This window comes from Varanus komodoensis, unplaced genomic scaffold, assembly GCF_004798865.1.
Source record: "Varanus komodoensis strain SLA01 unplaced genomic scaffold, ASM479886v1 scaffold4, whole genome shotgun sequence".
In the NCBI taxonomy this organism is placed as follows: domain Eukaryota; kingdom Metazoa; phylum Chordata; class Lepidosauria; order Squamata; family Varanidae; genus Varanus; species Varanus komodoensis.
Genome location: NW_025335941.1, coordinates 59,673,222 through 59,696,378, shown reverse-complemented (window position 1 = coordinate 59,696,378; position 23,157 = coordinate 59,673,222). Strand labels below are relative to the sequence as shown.

Below are 23,157 nucleotides of genomic sequence, written 5' to 3'. Positions count from 1 at the left end.
AAGACCTGGGTGGTCCTCATGCAGCCCATGGGCCGTGCATTGCTCACCCCCGATCTTATGCTGTAAGGATCTTGTAACCTATTCGGATCTTATCGGTAGATCTTGCCCTAGTATGGGCTACCTAATTGCCAGGAAAGAGCAAACCGTGGCTAGTTTATTATGTATGTATGTATGTATGTATGTAATTCTTTTATATGCCTTCGCCTATGCAAGGCATCTCGGGACAGCTCACAATAAGTAAAAACAGATAAAAAACAATCTAAACAATGAGTAACTTATAGCCAATAAAACACAACTTTTGCATTAAAATACTAATTTTTAAAATAACAGTTAAATTAAAAGGCTTTGACCTGGCGCCGGAAGGAGTATAAGTTTGGTGCCAGGTGAACCTCTCTGGGGAGCGCATTCCATAATCGGTGCCACCGCAGAGAAGGCCCTACTCCTTTTTACCACCTTCAGGGAGAGTTCTCGGAGCAGGGCCTCCCTTGCTGATCCTAAGGGGCATGAGGGCATATAAGGAAGGAGACATTCCTTCAGGTATCCCGGTCCCAAACTGTTCGGGGCTTTATAGGTCAAAACCAGCACCTTGAATTTACACAGGGATGGCAGCTGAAATTTTGTTAGATGCTATGGCAGTGGATCACAGTGGCTGCTAAGTGGGGCGGTCTTCCTTTTGTAGCTGGCGAAATGGTCCTTACTCTCCATTGTCCATCGCAAGCATTTCCCACCGTGTATTCTGCAGAACCCCGTGCTCTGTGCAGTGCAAGCAGGGATTCTATGAGAAATACGAAATTATTTATCTATCAGACCTAACTATTTTAATCACATGATATAGTATATTAATTATAATGCATATTATGCGCATTGTTAATTATAATGCACCGTGTAGATATACGCACCGTTCTAGGACTTGGATTTTCCCCATCTGTTCAAGGTTTCTTGTGTGTCCCCTTTTGCTAAGCTCCACAACCATGTAGGCCGTCCCTTGTTTTGCACAATTCATCCCAGTTCTGTGATCGAGCTGAAGGGGGTCCAGATCTTGAATCCCCGCTCCCTGCTTTCCCAGGTGGATGGCTGAAAAAGGTGAACGGCTTGAGAGGATCTTCCAGATGAACCTGGCACTGCAGGACGACTGGCGGAAGAGCGCGGAGCTGAAAAGGCAGAGGGACTACGAAGAGAAGCTCTTTCAGCGGTAAAGGCCCAGCTTCATTCTTTGCCTCTGGGTCAGCCCAAGAGCTGGGAAGAAGGGGAGCCTGCCAAGCAGCTGGGGATCCTGGAGCTAAGCTGAAAGCGTAGCTCGCATGGCAGCGTCCTAATGTTCTACCCTGGCAGCTCTGTGGTGTTGGTCACCCGTGAATCTGGCACCCTGCGTCTCGGGAGTGCCAGTCCAGTACTATCAGGACTGGGATCTCTCGATGTCGCCATTTCTCTTTCTTCTGGTCCTGCCCATCAAAATGCTTTCCCACTTCGAAAAGGAGCACTAACAAGCCGAGGCAAAGTAGGGTGGTCCCACTACATCCCAACCCCATTCTCGGGCTGTCAAGGTGAGAAATCAGTTCCTCCACATTTTGAGGGCGGGCTGCGGAAAGTCAGATGACCCCCTCGTGTTGTATGTTAAGCCCTCAGGGACAACAGACAGACTGAGGAGGCTTCTTTGACTCTGCCTGGAAGCACCCCGAGCCTTTGCAGTGAGCCTGTGGAGGCAAAGCGCAGCCATTTATTTTGCCAGCGTGCAGGTTCCTTCCCCTTCTGCAGAGGGTGCGTCATGCTGAGGCTGGGAATGCTGCAAAAGCATCCCTGGCAGTGCATGCAGGGAGCCTCTGTATAAGGCTGCTCTGAGATCACTGTTCCGTGCCACCTTGTGAAAGGTCCGTGCTGAAGAACCGGACATGCTCCAGAGGGGCACCTGGGCAGCCATCTGAGAGGGGTGCTTAACTTGGGGACTGGCCCCTTCCACCACGACTGTGATTCTCTAAGAAAAGTCTCCAGCTCTCCAAGAGCCTTCAGGATCCTTGCACCTCTCAGCAAGAGCACCAGGCTGCTATTCTAAGCTGCCCTGATCCATCAGCGTGGATCATTGACCAAGGTTCATGCCACTCCTGGAGAATTCTGAGGCGGCAGGAAATGTGGCAAGACAGAATGCTTGCACCCGTGTGCAAGGTGCTCCTGCTGCTACCGGTGCAAGAGGAGTGAGAGCAGCAATGAGGAAGTCAACATGCAGACGGGGGCTAATTAAGTCCCTCCAGTGTTGATCGTTTGATGCACCTTCATTCCCATTCCTTTCCACATGTAGTGCTCCGATGGGCAACGGAAGGTCTCTGGTGTGAGCATCTCCAGGGATGCCCACTCAAGACCTTGGTCATTCGGCTGGAGACGCCAGGAACTGGACCTGGGACAAAACCTGGGACCGTCTGGGTGCAAAGCAAGGGCGTTGCTGCCGAGCTGTGACCCCTTCCCTGAGCCAGGGTACAGAGTATCAGCCCCAGTGGCCAAATTCAGCTCCCCTGTAACACTGCGTTCTTCTGCACAACACCTTGCCCCGCTCCCTCAGCTGCACCCCTGCCATCAATTTGCTTTTGAGCAGTTTCTCTCCTCCATTCTAAAGGGCTGCAATACCTCTCCTAAAGCTTAGTTACTGCCAGTCAGAACTTTGCGCTAAGATAGGGTGCTATTCTGGCCCTGCCCCCTTGGCCTCAGGCCCCACCCACCACCAGAATAGCGCTGCTGGAAGCTTCCCGCAGTTCGAGTTTGACTCATGGGTGAAAAGGTTCCATAGTTCAGTCCAGAGAGAGGCCATGAGCCATGCTGATCCGTCTGGCTCTGAGCATGGGTGGGGAACGCAGGTTTCAGCATCAGGGATGCTCCTCGCTTCTCCAAATCATGTTATTTCCTGTTACTGCAGGGCCGGGGACAAACTTCTGCTACTTGACCAGTGTGCAAAGTACCGTCGTTGCTATCAGTGCAAGAGAAGCTTGAGCCACAACGGGGGAACGAATGTATGGACAAGTACGAAATACGTCCCTGGATCCCGCTTGATGGTTTGAAGCAACTGGACCTCCCGGTTTCTTCTCTCACCTCTTTTCATCCCACTGGAGGAAAACTCTTTTCTCCCTGGAAAAACGGATCCCGTCAACAGGTTTATGAAACTGTTCTTGCAGCTCTGAGCAACGTCTTTCAAGCCATTGCAGCGGCTTGCTGGCTTCAGGTTCCTGTCCTGTGGTTGGTATGTTTTTATGGAGAATTATGTTGAATTTAAAAATAAAGAAATGAATGACAGCTTTGTTGCTTTGTGGCCTCGGATGTTATGCTTTGTGGGGGGGGGGATTTAGTTCTGGGCAGGAGATTGGTATCCTAAGGCTACCAATGTTTCAATACCAAGGTTGCCATGTTTCAGTCCACCATTGCCCCAAATGTTGGCTTTCCCCTAGTGCAAAAATCTTGCACAAAAAATATTGGAAAGCATCAGAAAGGTGTTGGAAGAGGCCATTGTCCTTTGAAGAACTACCACGAGTGAGGGATGGGATGCACACATAAAGGCCTTGTCTAAGAAAGCCCTTTATTAAACAAATCCCGAGGCTTTTGCGAATGGGGCGGCATATAAATGTTCCAAACAAACAAACAGACAGACAAACATCCATACTGCCACAGTGACCCTGCCCAGGAAGCCTTTTGACTAAATGGGGTGGAATAAAACTCTAATAAATAAATACATTGGAAATAATACTATTCTGGTTGTAGCTGAGAGATGTCAAGCAGAGTCCACACACAAGTGGAAGATTCTTGGTTTGAGATTCTTGGTTTGAGTCATGAATAGAAATGCATTTTTCAACAAGATTTTAATAGGTGTACATACCATTGCACACGCGCACAATGACATCATTAAATATGCAGTGTTGTCTCATTACAAAACCACTGAGCCAGCAGTCACTGCAGTTGTGCTTTTTCAGTGTACAAGAAAGCAGAACATTCATCTTTGTCTGAGGTTTGCCATAATAAAACACACATTCACATGTTTTAGGTACTTCTATAGAGAGGAGTACACCCACACCCACACCCATACACACACACACACACACAGAGTGCACTGAATTACATCCACTGGACCAGCAGAACAGACAAGGTGGTGAAATTGCTTGATGGCTACAATTGCAGTCTTGTGCACACTCACAAACAACACCCACTGAATTCATAGAATAGGCACGCATAGAATTGTTCTGCCAGTTCAGATCCTGGCTTCTCGCCACATCAAGCTCTGTTTTATTTCTATAAGGTACGTTATTTACAAAACAGCAGGCTCCAAAAATCATGGAGGGTCCCGTGAGGCTATCCTGACATGCACTGGATCCTCAGACAAGCTCTGCGTTGGCTTGTTCAGTAGGAAAATGGAGAACTTTTCAGCATTTGCAAATTATTTTGAGCTTGGGCATTTGCCTGTCAAGTTGGGCTGTATGTCCTTCAGATTCTCTGGCTGAGTTTGGACAGTTGGAAGAAAAATGTGCATACACATGCAAAAATGAAGGATGGGTGAGATCATGAAACTCACGAAGGTGATGAAGTGACACTCCAGTTTTGCCATTCTCTGAAAACACCTGCGACCAGTTTGATGCAGCTCCTGGGTCAGAGGGAACTAGCTAGGGGGTGCGTTCCACCCAACCTCTGAGCAGCATGTCCCATGATGACACAGTGTTGCTCTGTTTAAGAAAGCAAAACAGGCAGTCCTCTAACAGTACTCAAAGAAAGGAGGATTACTCCTAATTCAGAAATCCTCAATTAGAAATGGATTTCAATTCAGGAAGGTGGAACTGGTATCCTCTTTTGTGCATGTGTTTTGGGGCAGAGGGGATGGTTTAGAGTTGTCAAGATTTTTTTCCCCTGGAACTGCCCCAGTTGCTTTCTGGGACCAGCCCTTTCAGAATCCATCCCTCCAGAATCCGTGGACTTTCTTTCATGCTCAGCCTGGTCTTGGAAAACAAGCCAAGCCAAGAGGAAGCCCACGGATGCTTGCAGATCCTTGGTTGCACTGCCAGCGACCTTCCCCTGCAGCCAACCTTCTTTCCTGGTGCCGGGCACCATTCCTGGCAGCCAGTAGTTTCCCCAATGCAGTTCAATAGAGGTTGGACTACAACAACCATCATCCACAGCCAGAACAGTCAAGTGGGAGAAAGTTGCAAAATTAACTTTTCTTGGTGTGGATATAAAAATGCTGCCGAACATGTCAGATGCGTACCAGTGAAAAGCTCAGGGACATTAGATTAAATCTTTTTCATTTAAACGAAATTTGGTGAGGTGAAAGTTGCATGAGTCAGGGTTTCTGGCTGGTCAATGACCTCATGTTCACTGAGGTAACATTTTAAGAAAGCAAGTCTTGTAGCTGAGGTAAAGAAAGAGTGTAGTAAACGCACGGTGACGCATAATAACCTAATAAACTCAGATGCGTGTGGAGAGAAAAGGCAGGCCATTCTGTGCCTCTTCCCTACACACAGCAACCGACATGGGAGCCATTTTTCAAGGGGTCTCTGTGTAGTTGTGGTGTCTGGGTGCCAATGTAGGAGCCATGTGGGTAGGTCACCTTTGTGGGGCCTTGACAACCAACTGGACTGTCCCTTCTAGAAGGGTTGTGGTACACACACACCATAGCTGCACAGATAAAACCACAGTAAGTTTGCTCTCAGTGTGTGGGGGCAGCCATTTTGAGTCCCGTAATGGGGCTGTCTTCATGCAATGGGTTTCCGGTAGCTTGCTGGCCACCATTTTGAATATGCAGGCAGCCACACAGTTGTCGCTTATGTCAGGCAAACTCATGTGTTATGGACTGTTTGGAGGGATGAACAACTCTCACCCGCTAGCATCTGTTAGGGCTATTTTTACTTTGCCTACCATCACAAACTAAGCTCGGCGTTGGATTCACATGACATGGCAAGCCGCAGCAAGCAGCGGCATCCACAAATGCTTTGCAAACCAGAGGCCCACAACCCAGCAGCCACTGCAACTAAAATAAATTATGGTGGGCTGTGCAATGGAAATAAAAGTCATGGAAGCAAAACTGATTTATATAACATGCACTGTACATTTTGATCGCCACAAAAGAGACTAGTCAATGACGTACAGCCATCACAGAAAAGTTGGGAGTAGCTACTCCATTGTCATATGGAATGACAAGGACTGTCCATTTATTCTTATGATTCACATTCCAATTTCAAGTAGGACACCCAGCAATTTCAAATAACAGGAGTGCACCAGGGAGAAAAACTCTACATGGAACAGGTCAACAGATTTTGATAAAGGATTGCATTAGCTAAAGGAAGGTATGTGCAGAAAATTACTGACAATTTTAAAGGCTGATTTTAAATTGTCAAGGATCATGGAACACCTCATTAATACTGACACTTCGTCTGGTCAAATGCAATTTCATTGGGTGTGTGTGTGTAATTACAATATGATCATAATTCACCCTGGGTTAATTTTTCATTGTGTTAAGAACAAGCTGTAGTTTCTTTTTCCTGAGGGCGAGTGTAGGTTTTTTCTTTTGTGTCTTCAGACTTTATAATTCAAATGATGTTGTTACTTAGGTGGGTACAGACTTGGAATGCTTATTACATTTGTTTGTTTATTTGATATCCCATCTTCTTTCTTTTGAAGAACTCAAAGTGGTTCGCATTATTCTCTTCCTCCAGGAATACCTCCAGTCCCCCTGTTCTGCTTTCTGCAAACATATTATTGGTGCACTCAACTTATAAAGGCAAAAGGAGGTGGGGATGGCAGAGGATGAGGTGGATGGATGGAGCCTCTGGGACAGTGGGTGGACTCCAAGGGATGGGGGAGGACAGGAGAGCCTGGGGGAATGTTGTCCATGGGGTTGTGATGGGTCGGGCACGACTTTGAGACTAAAAAACAGCATCTTATAAAGGCATCTATAATCCAAACATCTGGTCCAGGTGCCTGTTGGAACTAAACATCTGTCAACTTAACAGCACTTGCTCACTGGCGAAGAGCAAGTGTTGGATTGAACACTTCTGGCCCCTTCCAACTCTACTATTCTAAGATTCTATGAAACCAAACCAAACTCACTGAAAGTGTTGGTTGGACACAGAAACAAAACTGGAGGGTCTAATGAATCCATAACAGCTGTGAGTAGGGAAGACAAGTGAGTCCTAAATGCCTCAGGAAGAATGCCTCCTTATTTGTGGGTTTCTTACAGGCACCTGGTTGGCCACTGTAGGAACGATACACAGCACCAAGGAACGCGGCCCAGCTTTTCCCACACGATTTATGTTCACTGCTGCTTCTGGTATCAGCCAAACTTACAAGTTAAAAAGGCCAGGAAGAGACACACAGCCCAATGTGGCTGGTGCGTGTTACTTTCCTCCACCTATTTTCCCCTGCCCTGAAAACCACCCCCACCACCTCTCCATCTTCCCGTCTATTTCATCTCTGAGCTGCAGTCAACTCTTAGCAAGAAAAATAACGATATTGGTGGATATATTTCCATAAGGAACTTTAAGTTACTTTTACTCAGTACAATGTTCAGAGAGAGGCTGCCCTTGAATACAACAGTAGCATGAGCGTTATACTTCCTAAAGACATCTAGATAGTCATCCGTAGAACCAGGATGCTGGACTAGAAGCACCTGAGTAAGCAGGGTTGCTATGACATCTTGCCCCAATGACGAACTCAGAATGAATACCTGGCAACATTCAGCACTATGTGACAGAAGCTCACGAAACAGGCTTTTCACCTTGGGACATAAACCTTTCCTCTTGCCCAGTCCATCTGGCCTCCCCACTGTGATCTCCGGTCTGGGATTGGAAGCTTTTGCTGGCAGCACCGGATCAGAGACAGCAATGGGCACGTCTTTCAAAGGGGTTCCCCCACAGAACGGGGCATGAAGCTGGGCCCTTCCCCTGCAGGAATCTCAAGAGGAAGCACGGTTCAGTGTGGGGAACCCTTGGGCTGGATGTTCTGCTTCTCTAGCTCATTGGACCCAAGCACCAGAGTACGAATGATGTTTTGGAAATTGCTTTAAGTCAGTTGGATAACAAAACAAAAAACAATGATTAGTACCTGAGATTGCATCCAATGATACCCTTCAGAGCTTTATTGGCACTATGTTAGACTTTCAGAGGATTCCTCAAAAGTTCTTGGTACGTGCAGCTTACCAAAGTGACAACCCAGGTACCAGATTATGTTTGTGTGTTAGGACTGAGGCTGAAACTGGAGGGCAAAGGAGCTGATGATGATGATTTCCTACATTATCTGCAGCTACTATACAAGTGGATGAATGAGCCAAGGGGACAATCTCACTTGGCCTGAGCCGCTGTAATATCTCCCAACAATTTTACTCTTCCATGTGAAAAACAAATGAATCCCCCCCCCATAGAAAGCTAGCACATGGAGAGAAAGGTTCTAGTCTTTGTCCTCCAGCTGATGAGCTGTTTTGCGATGTACAAGAATTTTTGAATGTGTACCGGAAGAAGACAAAATATAGTCCTACAGCCGAAGAACCTCCTGTCTGCAGATTCCAGGATTGCCCACTGGTCATCAAAAATAATTATTTAAAAAATTGCTCCTGCGCCTTCAACATTCAGGTGAATCAGCAGGTGACGCTTTTCCTGGCAGGGAGCAGAACTTGATCGCTGCTGCTCAAAGTGCTGTTAAAGAAGGGGGCTGCTTCAAACTGCCTGCCCTCTTGGTACGGCCTGAATTCAGCAAGGCCTCATCTTTTCAGTGCACTGCGCTCGAGCACAGATCCCTGTGCGTCGCCTTTGTCTGTTTCTGCCACGGATGGAAATTCGAGGGGCTCGTCTGCATGAAGGATTCAATCTGCCGCATTACTGAGGCTGCTTCTTCAGTTTCCGTGGGGGATCGGTCCCCTGCTCCCTGGGGGTTTTACTTCTCTGCCTTCCTATATATTCTGTCGACCAACCAGAAGATGGCGCTGGGGTACAGTGGCAGTAGCGCAGATTTGTGAGACCCCCTGAGGCTTTTTTCCAGTGCAAGATTTAATAGCCGACTTTCCTCACTCTAAATAACCCTGCAAAAATGGCTGGAAAACATACGAAAGGCCATGGAAGATGGCGATGTCATGCAAAGACGCCACACACATCAGTGGGTGCACGATAAACGCTTCATTTAGCGAAGCCGTAAGTCTGGAGCAGCATTTTCTTTGAATCTAAGCTATACATGGAAGCATAATTCCTGTTCTACTATAAATGTCACATCCATTTCCTTTTATCTAGAACAAGGGAAGGGCCAACCTTGATGAGATTGTCTGAAGAATAGCTTTAAAAACAAAACCCCTATTATAAGCACTTCAGAAGCCTGAGTGCTTTTTCCACAGACGGATCCGACAAACGTACAGCTCATCAGCTTTGGGTGGCATGATTGTCCCCGGGAAACTTAAGCAGAAGGCTTTAAAAAACACGCCTGGCGTCCAACATAGTGTCCAGGCACTGTGAATTTTGCTAGAATTTGGAATGATGCACGGCGGAGGTGCAGAACCAACTTCAGCCTGAGAACCTAACTCCACTTCAGAGAAGCTCCTGCAGCCACATTCCAGTGGCAAGCCAGAGCTAAAAGGCACAAAGCCAAAATGCCAATTTATTTTAGCATGAAGCTCTTACTTCCAGTAACGAAGCCTCAGGGAAGGCACTGCAACTTTTAAGAGGGGATTAAAACTGCAGAAAAGCTAGGAAACCAACAGATGTTCAGTAGTGGAGGGAAAGGACACGTGCCTTTTGAGGGAACCCCTGGAGGACTGGGGGGCAGCTTTGGCCCCCAGGCCAATCTCCTGCACCCCGATGTATCAGGGTGTGGGTTGTATAAGCAGAACATAAAGAACAGCACTAATGCAAAAGCTTTTCAATAATGAAGGTTTTGCTTGGAAAAATGGCCTCTGGGAAATTGCAGGTACCCGAGGCGAAGGGGCTGCACCCCTCACTGCTTGGCTGAGGATGGCAGCAGTGCCGGTAGCTGAGACGTGGCAGCTGGACTGTGAGTCTCCCATTCCCAGGCACCGTGAGATTCTACCCTTTGAAGCTTTGGGAAAGGTGATAGAATTTTGCAAACCTGGGAGGGAGCTTTGGAAGCTGATGCCCCCACAACAGAGCAATTTTGATAAACTCTCTGGGAAGAGAAGGAAGACAGCAGGTGGGACCTTCTAGGCCTCGTCTAGGCATAGCAATCCATTGGGTTGGGGGGCTTAAACCACCCCTACTATCTCTGGCTCAGATACATCAAAACAAAAGCAAAAAGAGGAGATGGGTGCTCGCTCATTCCCCCATTTACAGCGGAGTGTTCTACAAGACAGAAGACTTCATTTATATCCAGATCGCTCCCTCCCAAAGGGAACACTAAATATTTTGAGTCTCCATGGCTTCCTTTGGCCACCGGTAGTTATCTATAACGAAAGAATCGTAGTCAGGGCTGTAAATGAGGGATTTAACGAAGGCTTCTTTGTCTTCTGGCTCAGGGTACCAGGAGGCCAGGTTGTGTTTGTAGGCATAATCAACGACCTAAAAAGAACAGAAAAGAAAAGGCACCAGACAGAAGACTGGACCAGGACCCGGAGGACAGAAACTCAAATCCCTGGCTAAGCAAATTTCCAAGGCCAAGTCACTGAACGGCTACACAAGTTTCGGCAGTGCCTCCCAGTGGCTCGTATTCCTTCTCTGCAAGGAGCAGGAGCGCCATGAGAAGCTGTAAAGCCACACAAGGGGCACAGATGGGGCGTAATTTACAGCACCCCCCAAGTCCTGCAGAATTGGGTTTCAAAACTCCAATATATCTCCAGACAAGTTTCCTATGAACAAAGGTCCCTGCCTGGATTCTTTTGGGCAGCTCAGCCCAGAATGATCTGTAATTAAAGGCACGTAAGTTATGCGTGGGGTTGTCTCCCTTGTAGGATGACTGCATGAAAAGAGGCAGGGACTTGAGAAAGAGATTAATGCAGCTCTCTTCTACCTTCTTTCATTAGCTGGTTCCGGGCTAGTCTTGGGTATGGCAACACCGTCATTTTCTTGGCATGGGAACCTCATGCATATCAATGGGCTAGATCCAAACTTATTCATATTTGGGTCGACCCATTGAAATCAACAAGACTTGATCGAGTCATGATGAATTTCAGTCTCACTGATTTCAAGGGGATTACTTTAAGTATATCTAGTCCTGGATCCACCCCACTGACCTGGTCTGCACATAATGCCAATTCATGGGTTAAACAACCCATGAATTGGAGGGGCAGCCTAAGAACCAGCAAGAGCATTGCTTCCCTCCTGCTCGCCACTTCTGTTCTGCATCTGCTATCCAGTCCCAATATGCGGGCTTGTACAGGTTTAAACAACCCAGAGTTTTAACCCAGCAGCAAACCGCGGGTTCCAGGGTTGCCTCACAAAGTGAATGCGATGCAGAAGTGGCCAGCGTGCAGGAACCAGCGTGCTTCCCTGCACTCAGCCCTGAGAACCCACAGGTAAAACAACCCTCGAGTTACCCTTATCTGCAAACCAGGACAGCATGTCTCTTTTTCCGTTTGGCCTGCCGCTCCATGGGGTTACATGCAACAGTTGTTTTGGAGGAAAGGCAGAGAATGCCATCGAACCTCATATGGTGGGGTGTGGCAGAATGACGGTGTCCTTCATTTTTATATGATAACTCCCCCTGGGTGAGGCAGCAGCTGCTCTGAATCAGTGCCTGCGCATGGGAAAGGCCTGGATGAGGGCCGACACTGGGGCTCGGTCCAGGCAAGATGGAGGGGTGCTGTGAGAGGGTGCTTCGTCCGTCCAGCTGGGTGATAGTCAACCTGTTCTGGATGGGGCTGCGCTCCCCCTCAAGGGCAAGGTTTGTAGTCTGGCGCTGCTTGGAGTTGTCATTTGAGCCCCAAGTGGACCAGGTGAGGCTTAAGCTGAGAACCCTGCCTGGGCAGAGAGAGCCTAGCACCAGTTATCCATGCCCTGGTAACCTCTCGCTTGGATTGCGGCAATATTCTGTACATGGCACTGCCTTTGAACATGGTCTGGAGACCTCAACTGATCCGAAACAGGGCAGCTAGACTGTTAATGGGGACTGGCTCATGAGAGCACATCACACGAGCCCTCGTCCAGCTGCACTGGCTGGGCTTGAAGTCTAGGCCCCATTCAAAGCGCTAGCACTAATGTCTGGAGTCCTAAATTACTTGGGGCCAGGTTATCTGAAGGACTGCCTCCTCCCATATATATCTACCTGGAGCATCTTTGGGAGGTCTTGTTCTAGAAGACCCTTCTGAAGGAAGTGAGGCTACCAGGAGGTGACCTTTTCAGTTGTGGCTCCCCAAAGTGGCGCACCTGGCATCTACATTGTATTCCTTTCAGCAACAGGTGAAGACACTTTTATTTTCCCCAGCATTTTAGCAGTTCAATTTCATACTTAATTTTTAAATTCGACTCATTCTGTACCACTGTGATGCTTCTATGCTGATTCAATTGCAATTACTATTGTGTTGTTTTTTTAAGTGAGTATGTGAACTTCAAGTACCCAGAGTGTCTTGACTATGGGGCGGTATGAAAAGGAAACAAATAAATAGATTTTCATCAGCAGGGGATCCAGGAGAGAAGGGTCTTTGCCGCTTCTAACAACCACCCCAAAACCCGACGCCTTTGATTCTTACCTGCACAGCGATTTTGAAGGAGACGTCCCGAATGGAGCTCAGAGGTGGATACAGCCGTCCTTCTGCAAGATTGTCCTCAGTAATCTCTTGTGCAATCGCCTAGGGAAAGGGAAAGGCGAGAGCTTGGCTTTGGGTGGCAACCTGCGGAAAGCTCCGGAATCTTCTTGGTGATACGGTGCCCCTGGAGACGCTCAGTGTGATGCCTCACCAGGGAAGGCTCCCTAGAGCCAAGCTCCTCCTCCACATGGCCTGGTCCCAGGGCAGATGGAGCAGTCATGTGGCCCAGTGCTGCCCGTTGAGGCTGGAGGTGCCAGTTGCCTGGCCTTGCACACGTTTTTCCTCTCGTGAGGAATCCAAGGCAGTTATTCCCAACTCTACTCCCAAGCAGGTTCAGCACTAAGGATAGCTCTTTATCAGTTTAGACCACACTCCGGAGTGGATACACGGCCTCGCTGACATGGAAGCCACAGCTGGTCTGGAGGGCTCTCCTGTCACCAGTGCAAGCTGAATCCACAGCACTCTGCGTTCCAGTCAGCTCCCCTGTCACTGAGTTTTAGGCTCAGTACTGGGCCTGCCTAACCAGCATGGAGCAAAACTATGGAACTCACTTCCACCAGATGCAGCAAGGGTCACCAATCTGGGGCGCTTTAAGATGGGATTGGACAAACTCATGGAGAAGATTGGTGTCTACATGCTATCTCCCATATCCCTATACCTCTGCACACCACTTGCTAAGGCACATGGGTGCGAGGATGCTATTGCACATCCGTCCCACTTGTGGGAGCTTGTGGGCAGCTGGCTGACCCCTGTGTGAACAGAAAGGTGGACTGGATGGACCCTGGCTCTGATCCCTCATGTTCCTTTTCTGTTCTTGAGTAGAAGAACACTCTGGCTGAGAAGAGGACTGGGCAGACTCACGGAGGAGAGACGATCAGTGGCTGCTGGTCTGACACTTATAGGCCACCTCCAGCATCAGGGACCGTATGCCGATGTACACCAGCTGCTGGGGATCATGGGCGGGCAGGTGGTGTGGCATCCAGGTCCTGCTTGTGGGTTTTCCGTGAGCAGGTGGTGGGGCCGCTGTGTGAGCCAAATGGTAGACTAGACGGACGCACGGTTTGATCCAGCAGGGCTGTCTGATTTTCTTAGGCAGCTTCAGCTCTTGCTAAACTATTTCCAGAGCTGCCTTGCATCACACCTCTGCCTACCAACACACCTTCAGGGCCTCAACTATGAATAAGCAGTCACGGATGGCATTTCTCTTTAAGTGTTTCTCAAAATAGCGCCGTCGTTATTTGTTTTTCGGCGCCAGGCGAAGACCTTTTTATTTAAGCAGCATTTTAAATGTTAATATTATTGAATTTTATTTGGCCAGGGCGGCTTATTTTATTCTACTGTATATATTTTAATTGTTATTGTTTTAATTTATTGTGTATTTTATTAGATGTTGTAAGCCACCCCGAGGCTTCAGCAAGGGGCGGCATAGAAATGTTTTAATAAATAAATAAATAAATGAAATAAAAAGCCGACTCTGGATGTGACGGAGCTGCCACATCTCCTGTTCCAGTGGCTGTTCCAGGCATACATAAAGTGGGAGACAGCTGGGTGTGTTTCAGTTTCCCTATCAAAGGTTTACAGGTGGGGAAATCAGCATGACCTTCAGGCACCTACGTACTTCAGGCCCTTTTCTTGCATTCTGGCTCCAAAACTAGAGGCGATCTATGCTGGGACCCTGATGTGGCAGGGGGATGGGCAGGGAGAGAACATCAGCAAGGCCTGAGTTCCCCTCACCAGCTCCTCCATTTCCACGCACACACTCACTTCCTACTTTCTACAGGAAGGAGACAGATTTCCAAAGGAATCAACATTACGTCCCGTTTGGGGAAGATGCTTTAAGGCAGGGGGTCCCCAGCATGGTGCCCACACGAAACACCAGCACCACCCAGAAAGCATTCCGTGCTTGGGGAAGCTTCCATTCTTGGGTTGGGGAAGTCATTTTCATGACTGTTTAGCTCTATGGGAAGGCCCAGATGTGGTGAGGTGGCGTGACAGAGAAACATAAACATCTCCCTTCCCACTTTCTCTGCAATGTGCGTCGCACGAGTTGCCTTCTGCGCTTTTTTAACTGATGCAGTGCCTTGCTGCGCCTACCCATGGGGACAAACTTGGCTTTGCTCCTGCAGGACATGAATAAAGGCATCGGAGCTCATGCCAGAAGCTTCACAAAATGGCTTTAAGCCAGGAGCTGAAGGAAGGGAAAATAAGATGGATTCCCAGTTAGAATGGCAAGAAAAGACAATGGCTGTCGTGCTTTCGGGCCTCCCTTCACCATAATTGTGGCTGAAGGCAGAAAGAACACAAACCTCTGCGGTGGTGAGGAAAATGTCATCAGAGATGTGCCGGACTCCGCAGGCAATAACTCCCAGAGCAACACCTGGGAAGACGTAGGCATTGTTTCCTTGCCCGGGGAAGAACGTTTGTCCGTTTGGCAGGGTCACCTTTGGAAACGGGCTGCCGCTGGCGAAGACGCCCCGTCCCTGTCAAAGAGCAAAGAAGGATCGGATTGTCCAAGGCAAAGCCCTGGGAGAGCGCAGTGCCCTTGAATGGGGCTGGGAAAAGCAAGCACGCCGGCTCCGAAGAGCAGTCCTTGCGGCTGCGAAACGGCCCCGAGAGCAGCCAAAGGGCCGGTCTTACCTCGGTCAAGCGATAGCACTGCTCGGCCGTGCACTCGGCTTTGCTCGTGGGGTTGCTGAGGGCAAACACAATGGGCCTCTCGTTGAAGGTCGCCATGTCCTTCAGAATCTGCTCCGTGAAAGCCCCCGGGATTGCGGCCACCCCTGCAACCATGTGGAAGAGGAGGTGAAGGGAAGCCGCAAGCAGAAGAAAGCGCAGTTAATAATGGATGCAAGCGAGCCACGGCCTGATCCACCTTGCAGGGCTGGGCGGCTCTGCATTTCCCAGAGAAAAATCGCAGGAAGTGAATGGGAATGGGATGAGCAGCCATCTAAGCTGGGGGCGGGGGGGGGGGGGGCAGACGGAGGCACTTTTGACCCCGTTCTCTCCTTGTTGGTCCAGGCATTGTGCCCCAGGTGGCTGAGCACTGATAAGTTTTGAAGCAGGATAGGGCCACCCAAAATATAAAAAGGTATTTGCTTAATATGTGGGTGACTCCCTTGATAGGCAGAACTAAGCAAGCTGGTTGGCTGAAAGAAGGAGACTCTTCATGCCGATTTTAACTCAATTAACTCAAAGAAGAACCTGTTAATTACAGTATGTACCAAATGTACCATCCCCGCTTGCTTGCTTCCTCCCCCTCCCCCCCCCCCCTCCCCCCCCCATATCCTGCCTTTTTTTCAAGGTCACTTATATCATTCTCTTCCTCCTGCTTTCAATCTTCCCCCCACAGCAGCAATCTGGGGAGGCAGCTTGGGATGAGAGTTTGAGACTGGCCTAAAGTTACTCAGTTGACTCACGGTGGAGTGGGGATTGGAACCCAGGTTGCCCGAGTCCCTGTCCAGCACGCTTATCCCCTACACCACACGAGTAGAGCTATCCAGCAAGAGTCTGTTGCAGGTCCCATTAGGAGAAATGTAAGGCGAGAGTTCAGATTAGTGCTTGTTCAATACATGCCATTCCTTGGGTTTGGAGATCTGTGAATGCTACAGTGCAAACATCCCATATTCTTGGCAGATGTGGGATCTTTTGTTCACGTCCAGGAAGAGTGCTGAGTATGCATTGCTAGGTTATCCCTTCTGCTAAACTGAACTGGGGAATCCTTTGGGGCAGAGAATTTCACAGTACCCTATAACCTTTCTCTCTGGGGGGGAAATCCGCACTGTCTCTTCCATACCACCAAGAATCCAGTGACTAGGCATGTTGGCCAAGCGATTTCTGGCTCAAGCAGAACTTTCATGGCTCTTTCTACCTAAGCAAGGTTGAGGAAATCAGGTTGGAATCTGGCCCTCCTGCACTCGCTGGACTTCTTTCCAGCTCTCGGCCTTGGCCAGGAATTGAACGCTCAGGAACACTCGCGGACTCTGCGCAAAGCGTGCAACGTACGTAATTCCTTATCTGGACTACACAAAGCCGGCAAGTCGTGTGTGCTGAAGCACAGCTTTGCGTGGATTCCCTTCCAGCTGGACAAGCGCTTGGCATGGGGTGGACTTAGGGAGTAAAAGCAGGCCAGGGCCTAGGGAGCCGAGCTGAGAAAAGCCGACGGATGCTCACGCCTAAGCTGGCTTCCTCACACACCCCTATTCCTAAGAAGACTCGATGGCCAGCATCTTCTTCCTCTCTTCTCTTACGAGACCACAGGGCTCCCCAACCCTTCATTTTATGGTGCGAGGCATGCAAGACTGAGCGTGGCTGAAAGTCACCCGGGGAGCTTTGTGGCCAAACAGGGACAGGAATCTAGATCTCCCTGGTTCCAGGCTGACACTTTATCAAGAAGCTGCCCCACCTCTGTTGTCTCAAGACAGTGGCTGTTTCCTTCTCCATGTGATTAAGGATCAGTGTCATGTCCCATTGCAGGTAAATGGAGAAACACACCCTCCATCATGGCTAGCAGTTGAGGATCAAGGCATTACTGGGAAACGAGGAAGGTGCAGGGGAAATGAGGCAAGAGGCAGGGAAAAGCAACCCAAAGAGATACCAATAAGAGCTGTTGGCTTGACTATCTGCACCACCTCCTCAAGGCTCTTCACACTGGGATGATCTTGAGCAAATGTCTCTTTCTCGCGGTTCAGGTGACTCCGGCCCTGTGAATCAAACAAAGGCGAGGCAAAAGCTATGTAAAGGACAGGAACGAAACCATCAATCTACCTAGCATCTCAGGACTGCTGAATTTATTCCTTTGGTGCATCAAATCTTGTGACTTTGGTGGCCTTGTATGACATGTGCTTGGTGGCTGTGCTCCTCACAAAGTCCTTTTCTTGGAGGCTCAAGAAAGACCAAGAATGGATATTGCAAGAAAGCCATTTTTGAGCTTGCCATAAGAAAGAAAAATTTGCAACACCTTATTAATATGGATTGGACACTTCATTTGTTTGGTTTTATTTGTTTTTTTCTGAAGTTTGCTACCCACTGCAAGCCCTCAGGACTGCAGAAGAAATCAGTATATGTCTATGTTCCCAGGCCTTTGGGAATTGGACACAAAAATCATCAGAGGATGAAGATGGATGAGATCCTAAGAGCAAGCTCATCACACATCATGACATATAAGAAGTGATGAATCAAGAGACTTGTTTTATACACGTCTGTGCTGGGATACCAAAATGTGAACTGTCAAGTGAGATTAATGTGTGGATATGGGTGGAGAGAGTGAAAATGTGCCAGCATGTCCTCATCCCAATGGGTTTCTTTGTTCTTCAAACTGAACCATTCTGAAAAGTACTTTTCAGGGCAAAGCTTGACCCGGGATACAAAATATATATTTAGTATTAAGTTTATTACTGAATTAGTGGTCCATTGTGCTGAACAGAAAATGTACATTTGGAAGGCTGAAACAGCACTGTCAAACTACTCCAGCCATCTTTAAAATATTGCATTGCTCTTTACTACCAGAGAAGAATCTACCAGTAAACCTTGAACAAAAATCGAGGGATTCTTCTGAAGATGTACCTTGACAATGAGTCCCTTGGAATCCACCATCCAGATTTTTTTGATTGCTTCTTCCCGTGAAACTCCTTCTTTCTCCAGGGCCATAACAAGCAGGTGAGCAATGCCCATGGCTGCCTGGAAAAACAGACAAAGCAGACGACCAGTTATTTCCTCAGTGGATGGACAGAAGGGCCAACCTGAGACTAAATTCAGGCTGTCCGTCCATTCGGCACAGTGCTACCCTTCTGCTCCACCTGGCATTCGTTGTGCATTGTGACATGTCAGTCTCACCACTGGAGGCGAACAACCAGAGACTCCAGGGAGTGAAAAGGGTATTTTATACAAGCAAATCCTTTTCCCACTGAGTCATGACCCATCTACTGTACCATATCAGAGGCAAAAAATGGGGTGCCTTTTCCAAAATGAGGGGCTTTGAGCTGGCTGGAAGGCAGAATGTGATGGGAAACTGCAGCAGGGTGGGACATTAGGAAAAGTCTGGATTTGGCGAGCGAGCTGAGTCCAGTGAGCCAGAAGGGCCCAGGGCCCTGGAGGGAAATCCTAGAGATGCCACACTGTCCCTGTCCAAGTTTCCAGCATCTTTTCTTTTCCTTTTGAAGGTGGTTGAGGCCCCATCGGTGAGGTGTTCAAGGATAGGCTAGACATGCACATGGTGGGCGTGTCGTGAGCAGAGCTGGCTGGAGCCGGGGGTCAGACTAGATGGTCTGGGAGGCCCCTTCTGACTCACGCTGTTTCTGTTTCTATGTTTCTAAAATCCCCCAGAAAGGGAGAGTACCAGTCTCAATAGCCATTAAATTAAATCCATCCAGAACTTCGGTGGCCAGACAAAACAGAAGCCTGTGAAAAAAGCCAATGCGTAGCCACTGATCAGCTCTCATTCTCTGTGCAGCGCCACAGGATACCTGTTTTTTTAGGGATTTGGAACAAGGCTAGGCTCATTTCCCAAGTTATAAACACAAGGGTCGTTCTGGGCCATTTCCCCCACAGCTGTGTAATCTCCTCCTCCGAGGCTGGCCTGCAGGGACCGCAGCTCAGAACAATCTCCGCTCCTTGGCCTCAGAGCAGAGACACTGCTTTTAAATCCCTCCTGAGTTCTCTGTTTCAAAAGAAAACACTGGACACGGCCATTTTATGTGGCCTTCCCCAAGCGCAGTCTGAATCTTTACCTCTCCAGCTCCTTGGAAGACAAACTTATGGTCAGAAAGCTTGTTCTTGGTGATTCTTAAGGCTGCCAAAATTCCAGCTACTGCAATGGAGGCGGTTCCTGGAAAAACACACATATTTGGCACACTTAGATGCTGGGTGAGTTCATCCCAGGAGACAACAAAGAAACGACAATAGGTGCAAAGCTTCCCATATGAACAGATTGGGCACCAACACCTGGCCGAATGGGGCATGGGTCAAGGCCCCAAAAACCCAGTGGGGATTGCCCGTGCTGATGGCTTGCCTGACCAGCCTCCCCTCCCGCTACACTGGCTAAAATAATGAACAGTTCTGCAGCAAAGGTATTGATGGGCAATGTCTGAACAGCTCAGTCAGAACCATTTTGCTCTTTCCAAGATTTCATTGGAGTGTTTGGGAAACAATCTTCTTTTCTGTGATCATCGGGTTAGTGCTTGCTACCAGCCTTTCAGCTGTACAAGTTCAAACAAGATTCTAGCTGAGCGTGCAGATGAATAAGCTACAAGGTACCTAGTGCACTGGATAGATTATTTATGGGATATCCAGCACTGTGTACGGGATGAAAAGGAAAAGCTCCTCAGATCACATTTGAGCAGGCATTTATTTTTCTGGCTTTTTAAAAATGAGCACAGATTTTTCCTCTCCTTCATTTCCTCTCTCCCTCCCTCCCTCCCTCCCTCTCTCTCTCGCTTCCTCGCACCCCCCGGTCCCCTGTTCCATACCTATCTCAACCAGCCATGAAGAAATCTGTAGGCAATAGTTACAGCGAAGTGCATTTCAACACTAGCTTGGAGAAGCCTGTATGGTTTCAATGGGGTGGGGATTTCTTTTGGCTCCATTTTGGAAACCTTCCTGAGGGCTGCATTCTCTTACAGGGTGGCACCACAGTGCAGCTGTTACTGCTAGACTCTCAGCCCCAGGAGAAGCATCCCGACCTTCCAGAATGGAAGAAAACTGCCCCAAAATGCAGAAAGCACCAAATGATAGGTGGTTGGGAGAAAGAGGGAGGGCCCGGGAAAGGGGCTACAGCCATCTTGGAAAATCCCAGGGGCCAGTCTTCGACCCTGGTCCAGAAGTCCCCACCCCAGGTTACCCTGTATGGACCTATTCAGGAAAAAGACAAGCTGGGGAGGGCCCATGAAAGAATTTCTTAACATTCTACACCATGTGGAAAAAAGAAGTTCTTTCCCTTCTCTCGCAATGCCAGAACCTAGGGCCATCCTGTGAAGAGATGTTTGGGAGAAGCGACAGGTGGTACTTCTTGACATGCAGCGTGGTTAAGCGATAGGATTCATTTCCCAGGATGCAGCGATTTCAGTTAGACAGCTTTAGACGGATTTGAACGCATTAACGCCACGAGGCGATCCTATGCTGACTGAGGAATGCTGGGAGTTTCCTCTGAAGAGGTAGAGGACTGCACCCTTAATGGAGGGCAGGTCTCTCCTCACTCCCTGGATGACCACTGTGGAAAAGCCTGTGCTCTGTCAGGCCTGATCCAAGAAGGCTGTGATCCTGGCATTAAGTCTCTCACTAAGATGGTTTTCTCCTTGTTTCAACAAGCCTGCAGACCTGTTTCTCCCACACAGCCTGACCTGCTCTGACACTCCATTTCACCCCAGGAAAGGCCAGTCTGCTGTTAGGAATGCTTCCTCTTGGCCAAAAAGGAATGCCCACTGAGATTCCTTTCACAAATTGTCCCTGCGGAAAGCAACCATGGGGAAGCACGCTGTGTTCAGAACTGCACGAGCCCCTGTGGAACACCCACCCCTGGCTCTAATTTTATTCCAAACGGATTAAAAATATAGAACAAAAAGGAGCAACGCTGCGAACCGCTGAGTAGGGAAAGACGCTTACTGATCACGATCATTACTACAGCATGTTTGTGGGAAAAGTAGAGAAAACACACCTAGGAGAAATTCAGCACCTTTTGAAAGAGCTTGTGTGTGTAAGTTATGTTGCCTGATCCACCTCAGAAACGAACATTCATCTGGATCTGATTTGAAAGTGAGCTGAAGTTTTTATGTAACACCATTAGATTATTACTTTTTTAAGAATTGGGAATCTTTGCTGGTTGTGCTTGTTGAGTAAGTTTGTATGTAATCACAGTCTCTCGACTGTATTGCCAGTCCACGTTGCTGGAAGACTTTCAGTTATGGGCCGTACACAGTTTTGTTACACCTAAATTGCTCAACCAGGTCTTGAGTTCTTATGATTCTGTGCATTGAATGGAAAGGAAAAACCTAAGAAAAGCATGCCTAAAAATTAACTCATGAGGCTTTTGTACTGTTATCTCTGCATTAATATAGAATATCATAGAATAGTATTGTTGGAAGGGGCCAGGAAGGCCATCGGGTCTAAGCCTGCCCAGGGTAGGAGTCCAAGTTGAAGAATCCTTGACAGACGGCTCTCCGGCTGCTTCTTGAATGCTTCCATGGTGGGAGAATCCAAGCCTCCCTGGGTCATTGGTTCTATGGCTGTGCTGCTCTAAGATGCAGAAATATTTTCCTAACATTCAGCCAGAATCCGGCTTCTTGCAACTTGAGGTCAGTATTCTCTGTCCTGCACTCTGGGATCATCAAGACGAGACCCTAGCCCTCTACTTTGTGACAACCTTTCGAGTATTCAGAGAGTGCTATCCCATCTCCCTTCCGTCTTCCCTTCTTAAGGCTAAACATGCCTAATTCTTCAATGTCTCCTCATCGGGCTTTGTGTCTAGTTCCCCAATCATCTTGGCTGCCTTCCTCTGAACCTTTTCTGGTTTGCCAGTATCTTTCTTAAACCATGGCGCCCAGAACTGGACACAATACTCAAGATGGGCCCATCCAATTGCAGAATCATAGAAGAGTAGACTTGGAAGGGACCAGAAGGCCATCAGGTCCCATCACCTGCTACTGCAGAACACTAAGTTGCACCACCCCATCCAGATGACTGTCCAGATGCTCTCTGAAGGAAGGACAGCTCACAACTTCCCCAGGTAACAGGTTCCATTGTCATACTGTCCGACACGGAGGAAATTCTTCCTGGTGTCTAGTCTAAATCTGGTTTCTGTCAACTTAAGTCCAATATTCTGTGTCCTGCACTCTGGAATGAACCAGAAGAGATATTGACCTTCCTCTCTGTGACAGCCTTTGAGGTACTTGTAGAGTGCTCAGTAGAGAGAAACTAGACAGGAATCACTTAATGAGACTTGGAAATGAGACTTCTATTAATGCACCCCAAAATAACATTAGTTTTTGCATCCACATCACCTCCTGTAAAAACACCGGAAAAGCTTTAAAATCCTAATATCATTTCTTGTTTCACGTTGCATTATACATATCTGAAGTAGAACAAACTGCATTGTGGTTCTTTAGTATACATGACGAGGGTAAAGGTGCATAATTTTAATATGTAATTAGGTGAAGGAAACCAAGTATAACCTAACCTTGGTGAAATGCTTTGCAGTCGTGCCTTGAATACAACTGGATTGTTCTCTCCCAGGTTAATGCTAGTGCTTTAACTTCTGTCAAACTCCTTGAAGGCCACCCGACTTCTCTAGAACAAGTATTTTGTAGGAAACCCACTTCAGGTTTCTTTCAAGAGGAAAAAAGTTGGGGCATAACAATAGCTAATCAATTCCAACACATCTTTAGAAAGCCTCATCTCCTGAAAGTGTTCTGTACTCGTCTGTCCGCTAGAGGGAGTGAAAGATTTATCCTCTACTGAGCCACGGACATAAATGG

The 23,157-nt window shown here is 48.1% G+C and overlaps 2 protein-coding genes across 4 annotated transcripts in view; one reads left to right on the top strand and one right to left on the bottom strand.

The window, feature by feature from the left end:
* Positions 1–3,276, top strand: part of CCDC81 (coiled-coil domain containing 81) — a 28,501-nt gene extending 25,225 nt beyond the window's left edge. The window contains exons 14-15 of the mRNA XM_044441844.1: positions 1,067–1,192; positions 2,903–3,276. Of these exons, the coding sequence (XP_044297779.1) occupies positions 1,067–1,192; positions 2,903–3,044 (268 nt within the window). The 3' untranslated portion in view covers positions 3,045–3,276. The remainder of the gene's footprint in view (positions 1–1,066; positions 1,193–2,902) is intronic.
* A 543-nt stretch (positions 3,277–3,819) lies between these two features.
* The window catches only part of ME3 (malic enzyme 3), a 115,830-nt gene continuing 96,492 nt past the window's right edge, over positions 3,820–23,157 (bottom strand). For all 3 annotated transcript variants that reach the window (XM_044441451.1, XM_044441452.1, XM_044441453.1), the window contains exons 9-15: positions 19,420–19,517; positions 18,257–18,370; positions 17,289–17,394; positions 15,332–15,474; positions 15,001–15,174; positions 12,638–12,736; positions 3,820–10,511 (exon numbers count right to left, since the gene is read on the bottom strand). In XM_044441451.1, coding sequence (XP_044297386.1) covers positions 10,350–10,511; positions 12,638–12,736; positions 15,001–15,174; positions 15,332–15,474; positions 17,289–17,394; positions 18,257–18,370; positions 19,420–19,517 — 896 coding nt within the window. In that variant the 3' untranslated portion in view covers positions 3,820–10,349. The remainder of the gene's footprint in view (positions 10,512–12,637; positions 12,737–15,000; positions 15,175–15,331; positions 15,475–17,288; positions 17,395–18,256; positions 18,371–19,419; positions 19,518–23,157) is intronic.